This window comes from Saccopteryx bilineata, chromosome X (genome assembly GCF_036850765.1).
Source record: "Saccopteryx bilineata isolate mSacBil1 chromosome X, mSacBil1_pri_phased_curated, whole genome shotgun sequence".
NCBI lineage: Eukaryota > Metazoa > Chordata > Mammalia > Chiroptera > Emballonuridae > Saccopteryx > Saccopteryx bilineata.
Window position 1 is genome coordinate 121,491,317 of NC_089502.1, and position 23,478 is coordinate 121,514,794.

The following is a 23,478-nucleotide window of genomic DNA, read 5'->3' on the forward strand; positions in this document are numbered from 1 at the left end:
AATGACTGAGACAAGTGTGTGCGACCTCAGGTAGGCTCCGTATTTCCTCTAAGAGCACCTGTCATGTATAAATCAATCATTTTATCTGGCATTTCGGGATTAAAAAGGCTATCAGCTGGCCCTGGCCAGGTAGCTCAGTCAGAGCATCCTCCCAAAACACCAAGGTTGCAGGTCCCAGTCCCTGGCGGTCGGTGGGGGCACATAACATACAGGAAGCGACCACTAAATGCACAGCTAAGCGGAACAACAAATAAATGCTTCTCTCTCTCACTCTCTTTGTCCTTCCTTCTCTCTGTCTCTCTAAAATCAATCAATTAAAAAAGAAGAAGGCTATCAGCCAATTCAGAACAGTGGCCAGGGCTAACTCTTACTCTCTTACTGAAGCCTTATAGTTGGCAGCATTGTTTTACATACTCTACGTGTATTAATTCACCAATCTTCACCTCAGACCTATGAGATCTACACTTTCAATTTCTCTGGTTTAACTGTTGACGAAATAGGCACAGAATGATAGTAAGTGGAAAGCCGGAAAGTCAGGGTTTGAACCCAGAGTCTGAATCCAGAATTCCACCTCTATGATGTAGGTATAGCCAGGGTGACTTCATAGTCTTAAATAGAATATGAAGAAATACTAAAAGACTGGAAACCTCAAAGTCAAAATCTAATCAGTTATTTTATTTTGCACTTTTAAATTTCAATTTTATTTTTCAATTCCAGTTTATATTCAATATTATTTTAATTCAGTAATTTTAAAATTTAAACTGGCCAGAGTTAAAGAATCTCATCATTGCAAAATATGGTAGTATTTTTCTTTACCCAGGATTGAAGGAGACATAAAGCATTCAAAGAACTGTGTCATAAAAGACTTGAAATAATGAAAAATAAGTGGATCTTGATAAAGCTGAATATTCTAGATTTTACTAGAGTAAAAAATCTTCCAAACAACACAAACAAAACCACTTGTGTTGTTTGTGGCGAAGTGTGTTAGGACTTTTAGGCGGTTCACTCCCTCTATGGTTTTCTTTTATGCTGATGCTTGGAAACATAACCCAGTCTAGAAAAGATAAAAAAATTGAGCTCAAGGTTCTTTCAGTTCTCAACAGATGATTACACAGGTTTAATCATTGGCCCAGGGTTAACTGATATGTTAAAAAAAAAAAAAGGCAAAGAGGATGAGCAATGTTTAAAATTGCACACTCTGCGTAGAGTTACGTGTCATAACTGATATGTTAAAAAAAAAGGCAAAGAGGATGAGCAATGTTTAAAATTGCACACTTTGCGTAGAGTTACGTGTCATAGGGAACTTTAAACCCAACATCTTAGGGGAAAACGTGTGTAATACGATTTGAAGAGGGAAAATGATTTCAGAGACAAATGTTTTTGTTGGTGGTTTTCTTTAACGCACTGGAAGTCTTCGATCAGTGGCTCTTGCCTCCCTGGGTATTAGTCCCTGCCGTGTTCTATCTGAGGTAGGCCAGCGCATTCCCCTGGTGGCGCAGTGCATGTGGACACGCTAGACATCATTGATCCCAGCCTTCCCCCACTCAACATTTGAACCACTTGAGTGTCTTACTTCTTCACCAGATTAGTCTGTGGTGTGCTAATAAACCCAAATCTTTCTGTCAAATAATAGACATCAAGGTATATAGACCACTAATAAGGCTGAATTTGGAAGCAAAGGGCTTAGAAAAATGACAGGGAGCGGGGTGGTGGGAAATCCTTCCAAAGAGTACTGATGAAAATAATGCTAACAGGGAGAGGGAAAAGAACCAGAGGGAGGAGGATAACTGAAGACAGGCGAGAGCAGCCACAGGGCTGCTTCCGGTTCGGGGCCACGAAGCCCCTGCAACCCACCTGGGACATCATAATTGTAAATGGCTGCGGGATGGCCCAGTGACTGGGAAGCTGTGATACAAAGTGACACTTTTTCATTTTAGATACCACACCACTGTTACCTTGCTCCAACAATTAACACACAAATTCTAAAACTATATGCAACTACTAACATGAGCCATCTGTGCCTCAATGGACCCATTTAAACTTTTTGATATGCTTATAATTGTATGTGTTATAAAAGATGTCAATATACAAACGCACCTTTATTGCAGGCAAAAACAAATGGCCTTTCTCAGTCTCCGGCTTATTCAACGACTGTATTTCATATCTACCATTAGTACCATGAAATTCTCCTATCTCTGCTTACTTTCAAATTTGCCTTTATATCTTCGGGTCTCAGCATATGTTTATGTATAGCTTTCTGTATTCATCTTGCCTGGCGATCAAAGCACTTCCTGAGTCTGTGACTTGATCTCCTTTATCCCTTTTCAAAAACTTTATTATCTCTCTTCCTTTTCTTCTGACACTCTGATTACAAACATGTTGGACCTCCTCTTCTTATTCCATATTTCTCTTAGATTTTTTTTTTCTGTATTTTTGAAACCTTTGTCTCTCTATGCTTCAGTCTGGATATTTGCTTCTGATCTCTCTTCTGGTTCACTAATTCATCTTAATTCTGTCCAGTGTGATTTTAAACTCATCAACTGAGTTTTTTATATGGTTCTAGAATTTGCACTTTGACCTGACCTGGGGTGGCACAGTGGATAAAGCGTTTACTTGGAACACTGAGGTCGTTGGGTTGAAACCCTGGGCTTGCCTGGTCAAGGCACATGTGGCAGTTGATGCTTCCTGCTCCTCCCCCACTTCTCTCTCTCTCTGTCTCTGTCTCTCCTCTCTAAAGGGAATCAATAAAAATAAAAATGTAGAATTTCCACTTTAAAATTTTTAATTTTTTGCTAAGGTTACCAATTTTGTCAATGAATTACTTTAAAGTCTAATAGCTCTAATAGCAGGATTTCCTATGGTTCCGTTTCTAATGTCACTTGTTTCTGTTGGTTTTTACTCATGTCTTGTTTTGTAGGCCTGATAATTCTTTCACAGAAAACTAGAAATTGGATATGAAAACTCTAAAAGGAAGTTAGCCTAGGAGCATCTTGATCTAATCTGAGTTTAAAATGACCTGAATTTGGGCTTTGATTCCTGGGAAGGTTGGTGTATTTTCAGTTTACCTTACTTCTTAGGAGTGGCCTTCACGGTCCCAATCAAAAGTCCGTGATTTCCCCAATATTCCTTCTCATCTTTGGCAGCTCCTGAGCCCATCTTTTGCCTCCCTATCTTCGTAACCTGTGACAGTGCTGCTTAGCCTTTCGGATACTCCTTTCAGAATCTACAAAGGTCTCTAGGGAATAAGCAACACCAAATGCCAGGTCCACCTCTCTGGGCTTTCCTTCTGTCCTGGCTCTTGGTCCCACAATTCCTTACTGACTTGGGAGCCTTCCAGCACTTCAGATAGCTTTTTGTTGTCATTGTTCTAGCTGTTCTCAGCAAACAGGTGCATTTGAAAGAACTCATCCCACCACTTTTGTCCCATTTTGCCCCATGTTGCCCAGTGCATGGCTGGAACCCTCTCTATCCGCACCAACCCCTATCTATCCAAATCAGAACGCAGGCTTTGGGGTGGGTGAGGTTTATGTTCAAACTGGCTTTACCTCTTCTTATAGCTATGTGACATTGGGTAAGTCAGATAGCTTTTCCATAATTAATTTAGAAAATAAGGCCAGGAAACCTATTTCAGGGTCACTGAGATGAAATAATATGGGTAAGGTGTTTAGCACAATCCTTAGTACACAGTAATAGCAGTTAGCAATTATTAAGCATTCCTATCACTGCTAGTTCCATGAAACTCTTAAATAAGTCACCCTATGCTTAAATTTGATGAGTCTCTTCAGTCTTTGGTGAAATAGCTTATTTACACTATCCTTCAATGCTCCCTTTCCCTAATGTAATCCAATCATTCTTTGAGGCCTCAAATGGAGTTCAAATTTCCCCAAAGACATGCCAAAAATTCAAAATCCATACTAACCTGCACTTGCTGTAATTATTCATCAGCTCAGCAACACACAATTTATCAACTATTCTCTAATTTTGCATTAGTTGCTTTCCAAACTAGATCATAAAGAGTTGGCAAAAACAGCAAATAGTTTCCATCCTCCACAACACACCCAGTATAGCACTAAACATCCAAGAAGTTCTCCAACCATGCATTTGGGCCCCACCCGGATAACTAGGTTGGTTAGAGCATTGTCCCTATACGTAAAGGCTGCCAGTTCAATCCCCAGTCCGGGCACATACAGAAATAGATGTTTCTGTCTTCCTCCCTTCCTCTTTAAGATCAATAAATAAAAAATTCAAGCCCATGCTTTTGGTTCAGTATAGGGAAAAAGGTCCTCATATTCCAGAGGTATGGTTTAAATCAATACTACAAAGCACAGAGGATGGGGAAGGGGCACAGAGACACACAGGGAAAAGAGAAAGAAAGGAGTAAACAGGTGCATCACCAACCAAGTTTCTCTGGTAAAATATTGACTGGAGATCCCTCAGTATAAGCATCACTTCAACTAACCTAGTTGCATTATTTTAAAATGACAACTCAAAGTCCAAAGTTACACTTTTACAATCCCAGTTGAGAGTTTAATAGGAACTTTCTGGTTCCTTTGACTAGGCTCTTCCTTTCCCTAGGCACAGTGGTCGGCAAACTCAGTCAACAGAGCCAAATATCAACAGTACAACGATTGAAATTTCTTTTGAGAGCCAAATGTTTTAAACTTAAACTGTATAGGGAGGTACATTCCTTATCGAGGTAGTGCCGCACGTGGTGTTTTGTGGAAGAGCCACACTCAAGGAGCCAAAGAGCCTCATGTGGCTCGTGAGCCACAGTTTACAGACCAGGGGTCTAGGGGAGAAAAAGTACAACCCTAACTAGTTCAAGAAGTTGGCTAAAATTGATCTGTGAAAGAACACTTTCTTAGGTACTAGTCATTAAAATGGTAATTTCCTGCTTTACTTCAGAACGAGCAGCTCATGAGAACGAGGGGAAAATAAAGATTTAGAAGGTGTACTTTTGTGTAATAGGGTCGTTGGTTGCAATTCTTTGATAGTTCTTGAGTCTTTTTAAAATCATAAACACAAAAGACATACTAAATGCTTTCTCATAACACAACATTAAATGCCTGGATTTTTTTTTTTTTTTTTTTCTGAAGCTGGAAACAGGGAAAGACAGTCAGACAGACTCCCGCATGCGCCCGACCGGGATCCACCCGGCACGCCCACCAGGGGCGACGCTCTGCCCACCAGGGGGCGATGCTCTGCCCATCCTGGGCGTCGCCATGTTGCGACCAGAGCCACTCTAGCGCCTGGGGCAGAGGCCACAGAACCATCCCAGCGCCCGGGCCATCTTTGCTCCAATGGAGCCTTGGCTGTGGAAGGGGAAGAGAGAGACAGAGAGGGAAAGCACGGCGGAGGGGTGGAGAAGCAAATGGGCGCTTCTCCTGTGTGCCCTGGCCGGGAATCGAACCCGGGTCCTCTGCACTAAATGCCTGGATTTTATAAAAATTATTTCCAAAGGGTTCATGCTACTCTTACAAGGCACCTTTTTAGTATACTTTCTGCTTGAATATCACTTTCTTCCAATTCATACTAAAGTCTTTGATAATTTCTGCCTCCCTTTTCTACCCCACAACCTGGTATTTTATTGACAAAAAAATATGCTTTGCTATTTGTAAAAGGACGATGCCTTTTAGTGATAATATATTTATAACAAAATTTTCCTTTCAGCAAGTGACAGTATCATGCAGTGCTCAATTGTCATATGCTAAGAGTGATGGTAAAATATACCCATGGTCATTTACATTAATAAGATGTGATCTCTAAAGGTACTATATTTGAGATTTTGAGTTTTTGAACTCCTACTAAAATAGTGTGATGTGTAGCAGAAGGAGCTAAAATTTTGAGGTTTTATTTTCATAACCTCAGAAGAATCAACTCAAAATCCTAGGTGGGAAGACCAAATATACAAGTGCTTTCCAGAGAGATGACTATGAACATTTATAATTTTGATTTTTGAAGGGAGGAAGAGTTGAGATCTTTTCTTGGGGGTCAGAAACAGCAGGGATTAAAACAGTCTTGGCAACATCGACCCATTTGTATAATATAAGTAGTCAGAAAAAGTGGAAAGCATGGGAATGAGTTAATTCAAGATATGAATAAATAGCTAAAAATGGTGTATATCTATAACAATGAATTTTTTAGAGGACTCTTTTGCCCATCCCATCAAATTATAGAAATCATGATTGCATGCTTTTTTAAGCCAGGTATTTTAGTATGACGACATTTATAAGTGGAGAAAGGCCTTGCAGTTGACACGCATGCACAGCAGCTTACCTACAGCATTGTAGAGAGGTTCTCCAGTTATCTTGTCCCAGACTACAGTGGTTTCCCTCTGGTTACTGACACCAATAGCTTTAAAGAGAAAGTTAAACAGAAGGGAGTAGAAAATTAAGCAAGTAGAAAACTTACTTCAGAATAGTTTTCATTTTTTTTTATAGGCACAACTAAACAATTTTAAAAAATGTAAACATTTGTAGTAGTAATGAGGTTATTTTCTTTGAGGGGCTCCAAGAGAAGTGAACACCTAACGTCACGTGTTTCTTTTCATTGCTACAGATTCCTCCTGCTTTACAACCAGCACACGATGACACAAACCCAGATCAATATCCAAATGAAAAGCTAGGTGGTCTTATAAAATGGGAACACATTAACTTTCCAAATTTGCAATACCCAATTTATTTTTCTGAGGAACCAACAATCACCTCATTCATTTATTTACTAATTGCTACAAAACATTTCCTTCCGTGTGCGCATGTGTGTGTGTGGGTACACCCGCATTTAAAGAAAAGAGCTCCAGATAACAGCCCTCATGCTGGGCAAATGTATATTATGATTAGTAAGAAATTCAGTTTTGTTTCTGTATTTTAAAAATATGATATTAGACATACGGGGTTGAATCAGGCATAAGTATATGTGATGGCATTTACTGACCTATTATACTGACCTACATACATAACTCAAGTGCTAGAGATACATTATGGTAAGTTACTATAAGTAAAATACCAGTCTATACCATCTTATTCAGTTCAGCTTGATTCAGTTAAATCACAGGTTCTCAGATTTGGCTGTACATTAAGAATCAGCTGCAGAGCTTTTAGAAAATATCAATGTCCTGGCCCAACCCAAACATTCTGATTGTACTGACTTAAGGTGGGATCTGAGCATTAATATCTTTTCTTAAAATTCCTCAAGTGATTCTACTGTTATAGCAAAGGTTGGACACACTGGGCTAAAAAAAAAAAATCAAGTTCTTCTAGAATTTAAGATCAGGACAAACCTAAAAGGCTATATATGATCAACCACATGCCTTGGGCTCAAATATCCTCTAAAATTGCCTGGCATGTGACCATTCAGACAGAACTTCTAGTGAAAAGATACTAGTGCTCTCCAGGCAGAATAATCTCTATTGCATAGCTTTGCTATTAAAAATGAAATCCTTTTGCCTTGGCCAGTTGGCTCAGTGGTAGAGCATCAGCTTGGTGTGTGGATGTCCCAGGTTCGATTCCCAGTCAGGGAACACAGGAGAAGTGACCATCTGCTTCACTCCTCTCCCTCCCCTTTCTTTTTCTCTCAGTCTCTCTCTCCTCCCCTCCCGCAGCCATGGCAGCAATGGAGCAATTTGGCCCCAGGCACTGAGGATGGCTCCATGGCTTCGCCTCAGGCACTGAAATAGTTCAGTTGCTGAGCAACAGAGCAGCAGCCCCAGATGGGCAGAGCATCACCCTATAGGGAGCTTGCTGAGTGGATCCAAGTCAGGGCGCATGCAGGAGTCTGTCTCTCTGTCTCCTCCCTCCTTTCATTTAATTAAAAAAAAAAAAAGAAAAAAAAAAAAGAATTCCTTTTCCTTGTAGCTGCAGCCTTTAGATCTTCACTATATTCTTTGTAGATACACAGAATAAGGTCAATTATTTGTCCACATGTCATTCTTTCATTGAAGTGGCTATTTTGTCCCTCAAGTCATCTCTTCCCTTGTCTAGGCTAAACAACCTAATTTCCTTCCACTGTCGCGTCCCCCATATGAAATATTCCTCCTCTCCTAGGAACAGACAATTATCTGTATTACTCAAATTATACACTCAGAATAAAACACCATAGGAACATTTTGACCAACATAGAGCTGAGGGGAACCAGCAGCTCTCTTGTTCTAAATAATCGTTATCCAACGCAGATTTATTTACTTTATGTAACACCTCTTCTAGAGGTACAAAGATAATTGAGATCCTACTGCAAGGAAATTTAGAGGCATAGAGTAAAAGGAAGAGATTTCAGGATTTTTTTTTCTTTTCTTTTTTTTTTTTTTGTATTTTTCCGAAGCTGGAAACGGGGAGAGACAGTCAGACAGACTCCCACATGCGCCCGACTGGGATCCACCCGGCACGCCCACCAGGGGGCGATGCTCTGCCCACCAGGGGGCGATGCTTTGCCCCTCCGGGGCGTCGCTCTGCCGCAACCAGAGCCACTCTAGCGCCTGGGGCAGAGGCCAAGGAGCCATCCCCAGTGCCCGGGCCATCTTTGCTCCAATGGAGCCTCGCTGCGGGAGGGGAAGAGAGAGACAGAGAGGAAGGAGAGGGGGAGGGGTGGAGAAGCAGATGGGCGCTTCTCCTGTGTGCCCTGGCCGGGAATCAAACCCGGGACTTCTGCACGCCAGGCCGACGCTTTACCACTGAGCCAACCGGCCAGGGCCTCAGGATGTTTTTTAAAAGACAGAAGGCAAAAGTATTTTGTAGGACTAAAGAAAGAACAAAGAGGAGAATGTGGGGGCCCGGGGCTGGGAATCAATGGGATATGGTCCTGATCCTTGTAGTGACAGATTGGGATGAGATTAATACGCAGGTGAAGGGAGGGGTCTCAAGTAGGGCAGGAGGCTACAGCTTCTCTTGTGACAGAAGGAAGGCAGCCCGAGGTCCAGACATTGAGTACAGCAACAGGAAGCTGGGGCAGTTAAGGCCCCAGAGCCTCAAATTACTATGTGAGGCACACAAGCTTACTTGCTGAAATGGGGCCTAGAAAAAGTTGGATGCCAAGTTTGGGACATTATTCTGTAGAGCTCAGGCTCTGAAGCCAGACTGATGGAGTTCAAATTCTAAGTCTTCTGCTTCCTAGCAGTGGGATCCTGGGTCTCAGTTTTTATCTTCTGTATAATGGGGATACTAGTTTCTATCTTACAGGGTTACAGTGAAAAATCTGAGTTAATGCATATTAAAAGAGTGCCTGGTATACAGTAAGCACTCAATAAATGTTACTGCTGCCATTCATTGTCATCATTATTGAGGAGAGAGTGCTGTAAGAGTTGCAGAGAAAGGGCCTGGGCAGAGTAGGGCGAACGAAGGAATTCTCCAGCAGCAGGGTGGGCACACCAGAGGCTAGAGAGCTCAGTGGTACTTCGATCACAGGTGGCTGAACTGGAGTATTGTGAACAAGACAACTTTACGATGGGCTAACAGTGGATTCATGGTCTACGAAAATCTCTTATTCCTCCCCACTATGTGACTCTTCCATAAACAGGCTGGCTGCTCTCTTAGCCACAATCTATGAGTCACAGCTCTATGCCCTTCATGTTACCTTTCTTTACTAAGCATTCTAACTGGTATTCAGAATGTGATCTAGAGACATTTCCATCTGATTCACCGGTCACAGGCTCCTGACCACTCCTTCTTTCCCCTCTATCTTAATTCAGTTCCAAGTAGAACTGCTTTTTTTTTCTTGCAGATAAAGTCCAGTGAAATTGCTCTCGGGATTCTCTTCCAGCCACAAACACCCTTGTAACTGGTTTCTCCCCAGGCACACAGGCCTTACACAGTGCCTTGGGACTTTCTCAAAGTTTTAACTTCTTGTCATTTTCACCCCCAAATCTTGCCTTTTTAAAGAAAACTTTTCTGATTGCTGATCTCAGCACACACGTCTCTTCATAGTAATTAATTTCCTCTTTCTCAAAATAATACATTCAGGTTTTATAATTTTGCACCTAGTGCATTTACCACTTAAGAGTCTGTGAAAGTCACATGTATAAAGTATACATTTCCTGGCCTCAAAGTCTTTTAGTTACAGATGCTATAATCAGAGCCATATGTAACCCCAATGTAGTACTCTTATATCTAGTAGGTTCATGCTTCACTTATGTATTCTTTCTCAGGGGGTATCTTTCTTAAGGCTCACTATTCCTACTGAAATTAACTCATTAAATGCTACATTCAGGCCTTGGCCAGTGGCTCAGTGGATGTCAGCCTGGTGTATGGATGTCCTGGGTTTGATCCCCAGTCAGGGCACTCAGGAGAAGCAACCATCTGCTCTCTCCCCCTTTCTCTCCCCCTTCTCTCCTTCTTTTTATCCCACAGCTAGTGGCTCAACTGGTTCCAGTGTGGCTCTGAGTGCTGAGAATAGCTCCATTGGAGCACATCAGCCTCAGGTGCTAAAAATAGCTCAGTACTCAAGCATCGGCCCTTGATGGGGTTGTTGGGATGCTGGTTGGGGCACATGTGGGAGTCTGCCTCACTATCTCCCCTCCTCTCACCTTAAAAAATGCTACATTCAATGCTCCTGGTTCAATTTTGCTTAAAATGTCTGTGAACAATTATCATCATCACAGTTAAGGAAATATACTTAGAAAAAAGTCTTTTGGAAATACTCCAGGATGCTATATTTGGTAGAATATGGATGACATGCATCCTTATTTAAAAAAAAATCCTAATTTATACCTGGAACACATCAAAAGAAAGCTAAAAATACACAGAACAAAATAATAAAAGTGCCATGTGGGAGGAGGCATAACGGTTTTTAAAACAATAGTCTCTGAAAGATGTGGGATTGAGCCATGTGCAAATGAGGTGTGGCTACTGCTGGGAAGTTCTTTGGGAGAATGAGGTCTTTCTGAGACCCTGAGAGTCTCGGGTGGTGGGAATGCACGTGACTATGCAGGGCAGGGCCAGACAGTAGAGGAATGAATGTGGTGGCTTCCCTTTTCTTGAACACAGAAATAACTTCTTTGGGTAAAGAGAATCTAATTGCTGAGAATATTCTGCTCTCAACTTTGAAATAGCTTGTATGTTGTGTTTCGATTGTATCACATGAGAGCGGAATGAATGAAGAGTATCTGGGATTGTATTTTTTTTTTCTTCCTAAGAATAATTAAGGATTTAAAATGATCAAGATAGTGACTCCCTGATCCAAATACTAGTATAATTTAATCATAGTATATGGGCTTAATGGTGGTTAAAAACACTACTTTAGATGCAAAAATTGTAAATTAAGACTACAGCATGGCCCTGGCTGGTTGGCTCAGCAGTAGAGTGTGAGCCTGGCGTGTGGACATCCCGGTTTCAATTCCAGGTCCGGGTACACAGGAGAAGCGACCATCTGCTTCTCCAACCCTCCCTCTCTCCCTTCTCCATCTTTATCTCTCTCTTCCCCTCCCATAGCCATGGCTTGGTTGGAGCAAGTTGGCCCAGGTGCTGAGGATGGCTCCATGGCCTGCCTCAGGTGCTAAAATAGTTCAGTTGCCGAGCAATGGAGCAATGGCCCCAGAGGGGCAGAGCATTGCCCCACAGGAGGCTTGCTGGGTGGATCCCGGTCCAGGCGCATGTGGACATTTGTATTTGTCTCTCTGCCTTTCTGCTTCTCACTTAAGAAAAATAAATATTAAAATAAAGACTATAGCAACAGAACATAAATTTTAGTTTATTTTTAATTTGGCATCATTTCTCACAGATAAAATCATAGGCTTTGAATAGCATAAATATATACTCGTAATGTCATTAGAGTATTTATACAGGGTAGGCAAAGGTAGATTTATACTAATTCATATGGAGGAAAAATAATAAATAAATAAGACAAGAATAAACTCTGTTTAGTGGGCTCACAACTGTAAGCCTACTTTCACCCCACCCTGTACTTATAGTTCCTTCAGTCCCATGACAGGCAAACAGAGCTGCCCGACTCTCTGAGCCAGGACAGAAAGCAGTAGCCTATTCACTTGTCTTGTACTTACATATGTTGCTCAGCTAGCGAGTGAACTTTAATTTTGGGGGCATTGTTTATGAGGGACCTCAAATCAACCGACTTTCTGAAAAATGAGGACAACCAAAAACAATGAAACTGGATTTTGCAAAAGAAATACAACCAGCTATGATGAACTCTTACTGATGCTCCAGTAAGACTATAAATAACAACTTGCTCTTCAGCTGGAAAAAAAACACTTGTTCATTTGCAACAAGTGGTTTGTGGGGTTATCATCAGTGGCGCTCAGCAGAAAGAGCATAGGACCAGCAGACGGGGCGCTGTGCTTTAATGTTATCTACCGCCACACAGCTACATGACCTGCAGGAAGTCCCTTTCCCTCATTTGCTGCTAGGGCTAGGTGACCAAAGATCCTTTATAGCAGTGGTTTTCCAACCTTTTTATACATGGGGACTGGCGAAAATAGGAGGATTATTTCAGGGACCACTAAGGCAGAAATCATCCAGAGCATAAGCAGATTTGAAAGTCATTGAGTTTATAATCTTCATAAAACATCAGGGTGGTTAACTCTTTCAAGTACCGGCACAAAAATTCTGATGGACCAGCAGTTGAAAAACACTGGTTTATTTAGCGTTCTCTGATGTCGAGTTTTATATAGGCAAGGGAAAGCGTGGCCCTTGGCTGAGACAATCAATCAATTATCTGGGGGGAAAATGAGCACAAACGGCTGCTATGGGGGGGCTTGTGGAAGTGCTGGGTCACTTTGGCTCAGATATGGGGATCACACTGGAGTGTAGAGCAGAGGGCAGCACGTTCAGTATTCTTACAGACCAGTTACTGCAAGTGGCACAGGTCAGATGGACTGAATTTGTGCTATTTTCACATACACCACAAACAATAAAAAAGGAATGGCACCCGAGTGAGTACAAAAGGCCAGTATGTCGCAGCCTACCTTACCTGTAAAGGAAGTAGAATGATGTCAAAATCACGGCCAATCACCCTGAATCTACCTCTAGTACATGGCGTTAAGCAACCTAGATCATTGTGAATCTTTTGACAACAGAGTGTGCTACTGAATGCCTCATCTGTTCAAATGAAGGCTGTAAGAACAATTCAAGGAAACGACCAACAATCTCTTGGATGCTGCACAAGTCACCTGAAACCTGGTGAATCCAACTCTAAAAGAAGTTTGAAACTGTGTGGATAAAACGAGGGTAGGGAGGATATCTAAACATTGTCAACAAAATATCCAATGTATGCATGGGTGTTTATTTTTCTTAAAAATCCGCAATAACAGAAATAACTATATTATTGTTATAATTTTCCATTATTTTGCCATTATTGTGACCATTGGATTACCATCTGTTCCTCCACTTGACTGTTAGCTGTACAACCCTATTTGTGCTCCATTGTTCTCCTAGCACACCCAGGACATAGGAGGAAAACCTCTATAGGTTTGCTGAATGAATGGTTTTGATTCTGTCCAGCCTTTTTTAAGACGTGAGTTTTATTTATAAAAATAGGAAAGTCTGAAAAACAATCAAAGTTTCATCTCAGGAGTATGGTAAATCTCAGAGCCAAGACAGATGATGTGACTCTCATGGCACTGCCATCACCAACCGATGGTTTCCCCCTACCTTGAGTCAAACTACCTAATGAAGAAAAATAATCGCTCTTGAATGAACTTGAAAAGTTTAAACTATAAAGATATGGTGATTACCACATTATATTTCTACCCTTTACAGTACCTTATCAATTTTGGATAACTGGGTTATTTTTTTTTCTCCCTGTATAAATGATACGCCAAATTTAGGTAGATATTTTACCTAAAACTACTAGGGATTAACAGAGAGATCTATAATAGTCTAACACTCTCAAATAATCATTTCAGAGAGATTTTACAAATGAAGTGTTTTGATTTCAAACAGCACCCTCACCCCCAACCCCTGCTGCTGCTCCTTATTCTAATCCACACAGCAGTCAGCAAGTTGTCTTTAAAACACCAGTCAGATCCTGTTATCCCTTCTTGTCTTGCTTAAAACCTTTTCATAGCTCTGTGATACCAAGAGTAGTATCCAAATTCCTAACTGGTGCTACAAAGCCTTATCTGCTTCCATGATTTCATCTCCTAGTGAAACCTCTTACTTACCACCCTCTTCCCTACCCCTTATTTATTCTACTTTTGACATGCTGGCCTACTTTCTGATCCAGGAATGTGCCATAAATGTATTCCTACCTCAGGACCTTTGCATATGCTGCTTCCCTTTCCTTAAATACTCTTTCCCTTGATGTTTACATGCTTGGCCCTTTGAAACCTCAGTAACAGTGTCACCTCCTCAAAGAGACCTTCTCTGGCTATCCAATCTAAAGTAAGCTTCTCTAGGCCCTGACCAGCTGGCTCAGTGGCTAGAGTGTTAGCTTGGCATATGGATGTCCTAGGTTTGATTCCTGGTCAGCGCACACAAAAGAAGCAATCATCTGCTTCTCTCTCCCACCTTCTCCCCTTTCTCTTTCTTTTCCCCTCCTGCAGCCAGTGGCTTGATTTGTTTGAGCATCGGCGCCTGGCGCTGAGCATAGCTTGGTTGACTCAAGCATCAGCCCCAGACAGGGGTTGCTGGGGGAAACCCGGTCAGGGTGCATGCGAGAGTCTGCCTCACTATCTCCCCTCCTCTCACTTAAAATAAAATAAAATAAAATAAAATAAAATAAAATAGTAAGACTCTCTAGCCACAATGCACTCTATTACTTAGTTTCATTTTCTGCATGGAACTTAATCAATATGTAAAATTAGGAAGTATTTGTCTGCTCTTATTATTGGTCTCAAACCCATCAAAAGAAAAGCTTTATAAGAACAGGAACCTAATCTTTCCATTTATTGTTGTATCCTCAGTTCTCACAGAAATGCTTGGTGCTGCATATGAACTCAAATTATGTGCTGAACGAATGAATAAAATTGGGATAATCACACCATGAAAAAATAATTCTATTAAAAATACCTTTTATGTTGGAAATGTCAATATTGAGCTGTTCAAGTTTCTCACATGTTTTCTCTATACACTCATAGACAGACATCAGAATTTCCTTAGGGTCTTGTTCCACCCATCTTTGAACAAAAGAATGCATTTGGTTAGTCCACAAGAAAGTAATACAACTGTAATTTAGATTTCTAGAAATGTTCATTTATGAGGGTGTGGCGGGTATATAAATTAAAGTCAGATGAACAAAGCAAAGCATATTCAATACTCTAAAGAAATGATTTAAAGAAAAGCCTATTTCATTTCCCTTACATTTTTGTTATTCTTCATACAGTGATCAATCATTTGAAAGGAGGCAAGTAATAACAGGTCACACAATAGCAAATATTCTACCAATTTTAAAATCAGGTTTTCAAATCCATTAAGAAATTAGTTCCTTAATTCTTTATGTCTTGTGGGTTTGATAAACTATGCATGTTTCAACAGTCTCTAGTTTTTTCTTTCTTTCTTTTTTTTTAGTTCTTTCTAAGTAGACTGATATCTATATCATCCAAACGGAATTCTAAAAGTTAAATAAGTATACTAATCTCTTTGGCTATTTTTTCCCTCAAAATGTTTTATTAGCATTTAGGGGAAACTTTAAATTCTGTCCTAATTACTATTTCAAGTAGATAATGATTGGTCCAAGTTGTTTTCAGAACCTGTCCCAGTACAATTGTGGTGAGGAGGTACCAGGGCCTCAGACGGCTGAAAGGCTCATAATAACTGATAAAGAAGAGAAAGCTGGGAGGAACAAATGCTAATGAAGAAACCTCTGCCTACCAGGCAGTGGCGCAGTGGACAGTGTCGGATTGGAACACAGAGGACCCAGGTTCGAAACCCCGAGGTCGCCGGCTTGAGAAAGGGGTCACTGACTTGACCATTGGATCATAGACATGACCCCATGGTCGCTGGCTCAAGCCCAAAGGTTGCTGCCTTGAAGTCCAAGGTTGTTGGCTTCAGCAAGGGGTCACTTGTTCTCCTGGAGCCCCCTGGTCAAGGCACATATGAGAAAGCAATCAATGAACAACTAAGATGTAAGGAAGAATTGATGCTTCTTATCTCTCTCCCTCCCTGTTTGTCCTTATCTGTTCCTCTAACTCTCTCTCTGTCTCTGTCAAAAAAAAAAAAAAAAAAAAAGAAACCCCAAAAGCAGAAATGACCCACGTTAAAGGAAGCCTGCAGTCCTGGCCAGTGGCTCAGTGGATAGAGCATTGGCCCAGCATATAGATGTCCCAGTTCAATTCCTAGTCAGGGCACACAGGAGAAGTGACCATCTGCTTCTTTCCCTCCTCCCCTCCCGCAGTCAGTGGCTTGATTGGTTAGAGCGTGGCCCTCAGATTAGGATGGCTCAGTTGGTTTGAGCATGCCAGCCTCAGGGACTAAAAATAACCCAGTTGCAAGCATCAGTTTCAGATGGGGTCACCAGGTGGATCCTGGTCCGGGTGCAGGTGGGAATCAATCTATCTCTCCTCCTCTCACTTAAAAAAAAAAAAAAAAAAGAATCCTATTCTAGGATCTGCAGGTGGCAAGAGAATTCCAAATGCCTTTCTTTTCTGCCTTCCTCTGGCCTGCCTGGCTTTCCTGAGCTTTGTTCTGTCTCAAGTTTTTTCCAAAAACCCAATCTCCTTCCACAGATTTCTAATTTTCGTCCCTCCAAGGCACAAGCATCTTCTCTCAAAATTGCACTGGGCTCAGGCCTGTGGACAGTCATTCTAATGCTGCTTACATATCAATAGCTTTTCTTACTAACCAAAAAAAAAAAAAATTCTTTAAAACAGAACATTTTCATAGAAAGAAATGATAAAATTTGGTAGGACACCAATCTTCTTTCTCAAATCGAAGTGTTGCAGTGAAATGAACAGATATAAAGTGCAAAATTTGTTGAGTTCTAACAAATGTATATACTCATCCAACCCTAGTCGAGATATGGAATATTTCCATCCTTCCAGCACGTTCTTTCATGCCTCTGTGTCAATCACATAGCCCAAGGGCAGCCAATTTGGGGATTTCTGTCATCCTGAATGAGTCTAGCCCAGTCCTGAATTTCAGACACAGCCATGCAGTATGCATTCCTTCGTGTCTCGCCTTTTTCACTTTCCCTGATATCCACGAGATTCATCTATCTTGCTGCGTGTATCAGTTCACTTTTTAAATACTGGTGAACAGTATTTTGTTGTTTTCCGTTCTACTGATGACAGACATTTGGGCTCTTTCCAGTTTGGGTTATTATGAATAAAGCTGCTATAAACATTCATGTGTCTTTCTCTAGACATATGCTTTCGCTGCTCTTGGATTAATTCCTAATAGTGCGGTGCTACAGATGTATGGTCAATTTTATAAGAAACTGCCACACAGTTTTTCAAAGCATTTGTTTCATACATATCATTAAGTTTTAAATCAGCGATTTTTAACCTTTTTCCTCCCAAAGCATGCATAAACTATTTACTAAAATTCTGTGGCACACCAAATAAATATATATATTGCTGATTTGACCAAAAAAAAGGTATAATTTTGATTCATGCACACTGGACAGCTATTGTGTTGGCTGTTATCATTATTTTATATGACAATCTAAGGATAAAGAGGTCAGTGCCCCTGACTAAATAGTCAGGTATAGCATATTTTAAAATTCTTGTGGCACACTAGTTGAAAATCGCTGTTTAAAAAAATATACTTAACATTCTATTTAATCACAATTACTACATTATGAACATTATCCTCAAAAAAGGATGATTTTATTATTAGATGATAAGACATGTGAATGCTTTTCAGAAAAACATTTATTTAAGAAAAAAACACACTCAAATCAGCAAACAGTAGTTTGGTAATGATGCAGACACAGACTGCACGACTTCAAAGTTAACGGAGAACTTCTGATATTGAATACATTTTTGTTTTATTACGTTACCATCCCCTTCTTTTCTGTCACTAAATTCCCAAGCTATCAGATACCCAGATAGTTTGCTGAGCTACCAAGTTGCTCCTTTTCCTGACTAATACCCATCCCTCGGGTCTTCTCAGAAAGGTGTTTGGTCAAGTTTACCTCACAAAGCCCCGGGGCGGGGGGCGGGGTGAGACACGCTAATAAATGTGAAATATCTTTCTTTACATATTAAATGAGAAAACATACCCTTCTCTTGGAAACTCTTGTTTTATTTCCACTTGATGATGGCTAAGTAGTTCGGCTGTTTTTGAATTGAAAACCTGAAAAACACATTGCAATATATTGGTCAAAAGGCAGGGAGAAAGCAAAGGTGTTGAAAGTTATTCAGCCGGACCTGTGGTGGCGCAGTGAATAAAGCGTTGACCTGGAACACTGAGGTCGCCAGTTCGAAACCCTGGGCTTGCCTGGTCAAGGCACCTATGGGAAGTAATGAGTTGATGCTTCCCACTTCTACCCCCACCTCCTTCTCTCTCTTCTCTCTAAAAATCAATAAATAAAATCTAAAAAAAAAAAAAAGTTATTCAGCAACTGAAGTTCTTCTTTACTGATAGAAAAAGTCCAGTCAGATGAAATGCCGTGAAGATGTTCTACCTTCTCTACTGATAGAAGCACAAAAGTTATAAGGTTGCTTCAGAAATAATAACTTTCGCCTGACCAGGTGGTGGTGCAGTGGATAGAGCGTCAGACTGGGATGCAGAGGACCAGGTTCGAGACCCCAAGGTCGCCAGCTTGAGCGCGGGCTCATCTGGTTTGAGCAAAGCTCATTAGCTTGGACCCAAGGTCGCTGGCTCGAGGAAGGGGTTACTCGGTCTGCTGAAGGCCCATGGTCAAAGCACAGATGAGAAAGCAATCAATGAACAACTAAGGTGTCGCAACGAAAAACTAATGATGGATGCTGCTCATCTCTCCATTCCTGTCTGTCTGTCCCTGTCCATCCCTCTCTCTGATTCTCACTGTCTCTGTAAAAACAAAAACAAAAACAAGAAATAATAACTTTCCTCTAGATTAAAAAAAAACCCCAACCTATTGTCAATAAAGCTCAAGAGGCAATTCCTTATTCTTTAAAAAACCTAAGTGGCTCCAGATGTAGGAGCCAACCAGTTAACAGTACGGATTTCTTTTTGGGACTAGGAACACCAAGACTAACAGAGAGCTGGCAAGACGCTGAGAGAGATGGCACAACGTGCCATTTGGCATCCAGCTTGGATGTGGACAGAGAACGAGTCACAGACGCCTACGCAGGGAAGGGTAACGTGGGCTCCTTTTGAAGAGAAGCGCAGCAACACAGCTAGCTCTTCTACGAGGTAAACAGGAGAAGTGCAAACGGGGTCAACTGAACTTCTGCCACTTTAAAAATTGCAGCAGGGGAGTCGCATCCGATGAAGTAAGAATTGTAAGAATTGTGTTTCCATGCGTAGGTTACTGTGGGAGAAAGTTACCTGCTCGGTGAGGACTAAGAGAGAAAGAAATCAGAGCAAACACACCCTGGGTTGCTGCTCTGCTCCCTCTCCACCACACACACTGGGGGTGGGGGTGAGTGGGGAGGTGGGGGTGGGGTGGGGGGTTAACATAATGAAAGCAAGAAGGCAAATTCTCAAGCTCTCTGATGAGATAAAATATCTCACAAGTCAAAGGTTAACTTAACACATCATAAGTAAAGGGCACTTGGCAGAAGCCCATGTAATCTACAACTTAGCAGTAGAGTATCTTCAGGGTATCTGCTCCATTTGTCCTATTTTATTTGCTGAAGCACCTCTAGGGCCTAGAATAGTGCCTGGAACTGAAATATTTGTTGCACGTCTGAAAAAAAATATATGGTCTATCGGGTACTTCATTAGGAGAAAAATGATCAAATAAAATGAGAAATGGTTATGTGACCTAACCTCTAACAGGAAACCACAGATGTATTCTTTCTATTCACATTACTGCTGCTCCCAGTGTCTACTTTCAAATCCCCATGGGCCTCTGGCATCATAACAAAGTACCCCTTTTTGCTGGCTAGATTCATGTAAACCTCAATAGCAGACCTACAGGGCTATGAATGGAGTGTGACCCTTCTCCCATCACCTTCTCGTTTTAACTAGGCTAACTTCAGGACCCTCATACTAAAACCAGATCGATAGGTTTGTGAAATAGGCAGAGCAAAGGGAAAGATGTCGGTAAATCCTATTTGTTATGTAAGAGCATGACTCCATCTGATCACACAGCATGTAGAGAGAACAGGACGGAGCCTGGACTCCCTACTTCTATAGAGTGCTGAAACTGAGCAGAAAGGGGATACCACCTTTAGCTGTTTAGGATTGGACTCACTCAGCACACCACTCCTAAGCTTGTTGACACTTTTTAGATGAAATGTTTTTAGAATCTGTGACTTACTTATTGCAACGCCATCCCAGAGCAATATAATGCAAATCACAAATGCAAGCCACATATGCAATTTTAAATGAGCTCATTAAAAAACAGTAAAAAGACACAGGTAAAATTAATTTTAACAACACATTTTATTTAAACCAGTATAATATTATCATTTCAACATGTGATCAATATAAAAATTATTAATGAGGGAGCTTTTACATTTTTTTTTAGTACTTAGCCTTTGAAGTCTAGTCACAGACCAGGTTAGATTGACATCAGGTCATCCACCAATCTCAAGAAAAATTCCCATGCATCCAGAATGCTGTCAAATGGCACACAATCCCCCTTAGGTATTAGCCTGCCTCCAAAAGACCCAAAGCTTAGTTAATGTGCATATGACAGACAAAGCAAGCCTGACCAGGTGGTGGCGCAGTGCATAGAGCATCAGCCTGGGATAGAAGAACCCAGGTTTGAAACCCCAAGGCCACCAGCTTAAGCGTGGGCTCATTTGGCTTGAGTGCGGTGTTGCTGGCTTGGGTGTGGGATCATGGACATGACCCCATGGTCGCTGGCTTGAGCCCAAAGGTTACTGGCTTGAACAAGGGGTCATTGACTTGGCTGGAGCCCCCTTGGTCAAGGCACATATGTGAAGTAATCAATGAACATCTAAAGTGCTGCAACTACAAGTTGATGCTTCTCATCTCTCTCCCTTCCTGTCTGTCTGTCTCTCTCTTGTTAAAAAGAAAGAAAAAAGAAAAACAAAGACAAAAACAAGAGTTTCTCTCTCGAGAGCTGGCTTTTTGATCCTAGCCATCTGAAAAGTACTTGTATCAGCTTTTGGCAGTCAAACTACAGTACCTGGGGCTTTTATTATCATCTCTTTTGTATTTTTCTGGGTCCCCCGACAGCAACATGGGATCTTCACCTTCTAAAAGTTCCCCCCAAACTCCTTCCTTGGGAACTCTAGCTAGTTATAGGTACAAACATTTTAATAGCTCCTCTTGTGCCCTTTTTAAAAAATAAAATGGATCACTTTAGCCAAAGTGATTTAAAACTTCAAGGAAAACCTTTAAGTTGACCTCAAGGTACCTTCCCCTACCCACTCCCTCCCTTATAGAGCAGGGTTCCAAATCTCTCAGGGACAATGGACTGCATTCTTTTATGATATGCAGAAGCTTCTAAGAGACAAAATGATTTACAAACAAACAAACAACCAAACAAGCAACAGCTCTAAACTGACCCTAAAAGAAACTTGGCATCTGAGCTGGTACTTTAAAATTTCTTACTGTTGCTCTTATCCAAAACCTGACGAGATATTTGAGAGGACTTAGATTCATAGCCTAATAGAAAAATAAATTTTTTTAAGCCTCCTCCCCGGCCTGACCTGTGGTGGCGCAGTAGGTAAAGAATCGACCTGGAATGCTGAGGTTGCCGGTTCAAATCGCTGGGCTTGCCTGGTCAAAGCACATATAGTAAGCAACTACTATGAGTAGATGCTTCCTGCTCCTCCCTGCTTCTCTCTACCCCCTCTCCAGAAGTCAATCATAATTTAAAAAAGCGCCTTCTCCCTTAAGGTAAAATAAACTATGCACCCAGAGAAAAAGAAGCAAATTTGGAATGACATAGTTGGATCGGAAGGCCAACCTACAATGTCATGTAACTTACAACCAAATTCTTTGGGAGTATGCAGAGAAAGTGTTCTGATCTTGCAAATCTTTGTGAAATCAGAAATATAACTCTAGAAGCAGTCCAAAGCCCATCTATCTTTACCACCCTCATATCCAAAAGCTGAAAACGAAAAATAGCCAGGGTTATTTGTGTTTGTTGGTTTTTTAAGCCCAAACTGCTATTCTGGATCCAAGGCTTCTTGCCAAGGACAAATACAAATCTTAATTGTCTTCCTCACAAACATTAATAAGGAAAAGCCTCAGCCATCTGAGCGAATAAACTTAACTTATTTCAACTGCTATAAATGAGTGTGGTTTTTTTTGGCCTTATTGTACCTGTCTCAAATTTTATTTATGAATAAAAATTTATAAACAAAATCGTCAGATCTCTGGTAACAGCTGGTAGCAGTGTGTCTATGGCTACCTCCAGAGAATATTACTAGAATTGGTTTGTAAGGAGCTCTGTTTAATTGGCTTAAAGGAATTAAATGCTTATATAAAAATATAATAGAAAACTGACCCAAATGTTTTCTCAGGATCATGTGATATGAGAAAATATTTGCTGTTAAAGCTAATTTGAGTTTGGTTTGGTTGAATAGACATGTCCTTAGAACATCACCTTTAAATGTAATACATTTATCTTACCTGCGCTTATTGGCCATATAAGTCTGTTTTCTTTGTTGTAAAATTTGTCAAAAGAAAAACTCAGTGTGGTTAAGTTATATAAGTAACCCAAACATAATTATTAAGAACAAATAAAGTAGATGGATGCAGATGGGTTAAAAAGCTTTTAAGTAAACTTCTCAGCATTATTTATGATTTATGGTAAGTTTACTTAAATATTATTTCCCAAAATCTTTCAGTAACTTGAAACCTTAGAGTTTTGCCAAATTTAACGAGTCGAAGTTAAATTCACTGACTATGCAGATCATTTCCAAATATAATAAAATACTGAGACATGAATTGTTAAATAAGTCTATCTACTCAATTTCTTCTTACAGATAAACAAAAAGAGAAATTTTGTTTTATAAGGCAGGTGAGCATCTCATGCTGGGTGTAACAGGGAGGCTCCGGGCACAGGAGCACAGGCTGGAGGCGTGCACAGCTGGGGTGAGGGCTCTACTAACCCCGGCCCTGCCCTTGTCAGCTGTTTGGCTTTAACTTCTCTGAACCTCAACTTTTCCATGGGTAAAAGGATTAAGTGAAATAATTTATGAAAAGTTTTTTGCACAGAGCAGGCACATAGTATGCATCCAGAAGATGGTAGCTCTATTGTTGCTGCTATGACTGCTACTAATTTATTACTGTGGGAACTATTACTATCACCACCACTGCTGCCAATCTGTGATGTTGTTAGGGTCTGAAATCACCAGTTCTATATTCAACTCTAAGCCCAAAGCATGTATTTAGATTTTGTTTGGGAGGGAGGAGAGCAATTAAAAATGGCAGAAACAGCGCTGGCCAGAGCATCGGCCCATGGTATAGATGTCCCGGGTTGGAGTCCCAGTCAGGGCACACAGGAGAAACGACCATCTGCTTC

General features: G+C 40.9%; 1 protein-coding gene across 3 annotated transcripts in view; it reads right to left on the minus strand.

Annotated features, from left to right (window-relative positions):
• The window catches only part of GK (glycerol kinase), an 80,879-nt gene that overhangs the window by 49,040 nt on the left and 8,361 nt on the right, over positions 1-23,478 (minus strand). For all 3 annotated transcript variants that reach the window (XM_066248764.1, XM_066248765.1, XM_066248766.1), the window contains exons 2-4: positions 18,103-18,176; positions 14,952-15,058; positions 6,277-6,354 (exon numbers count right to left, since the gene is read on the minus strand). In XM_066248764.1, the coding sequence (XP_066104861.1) occupies positions 6,277-6,354; positions 14,952-15,058; positions 18,103-18,176 (259 nt within the window). The remainder of the gene's footprint in view (positions 1-6,276; positions 6,355-14,951; positions 15,059-18,102; positions 18,177-23,478) is intronic.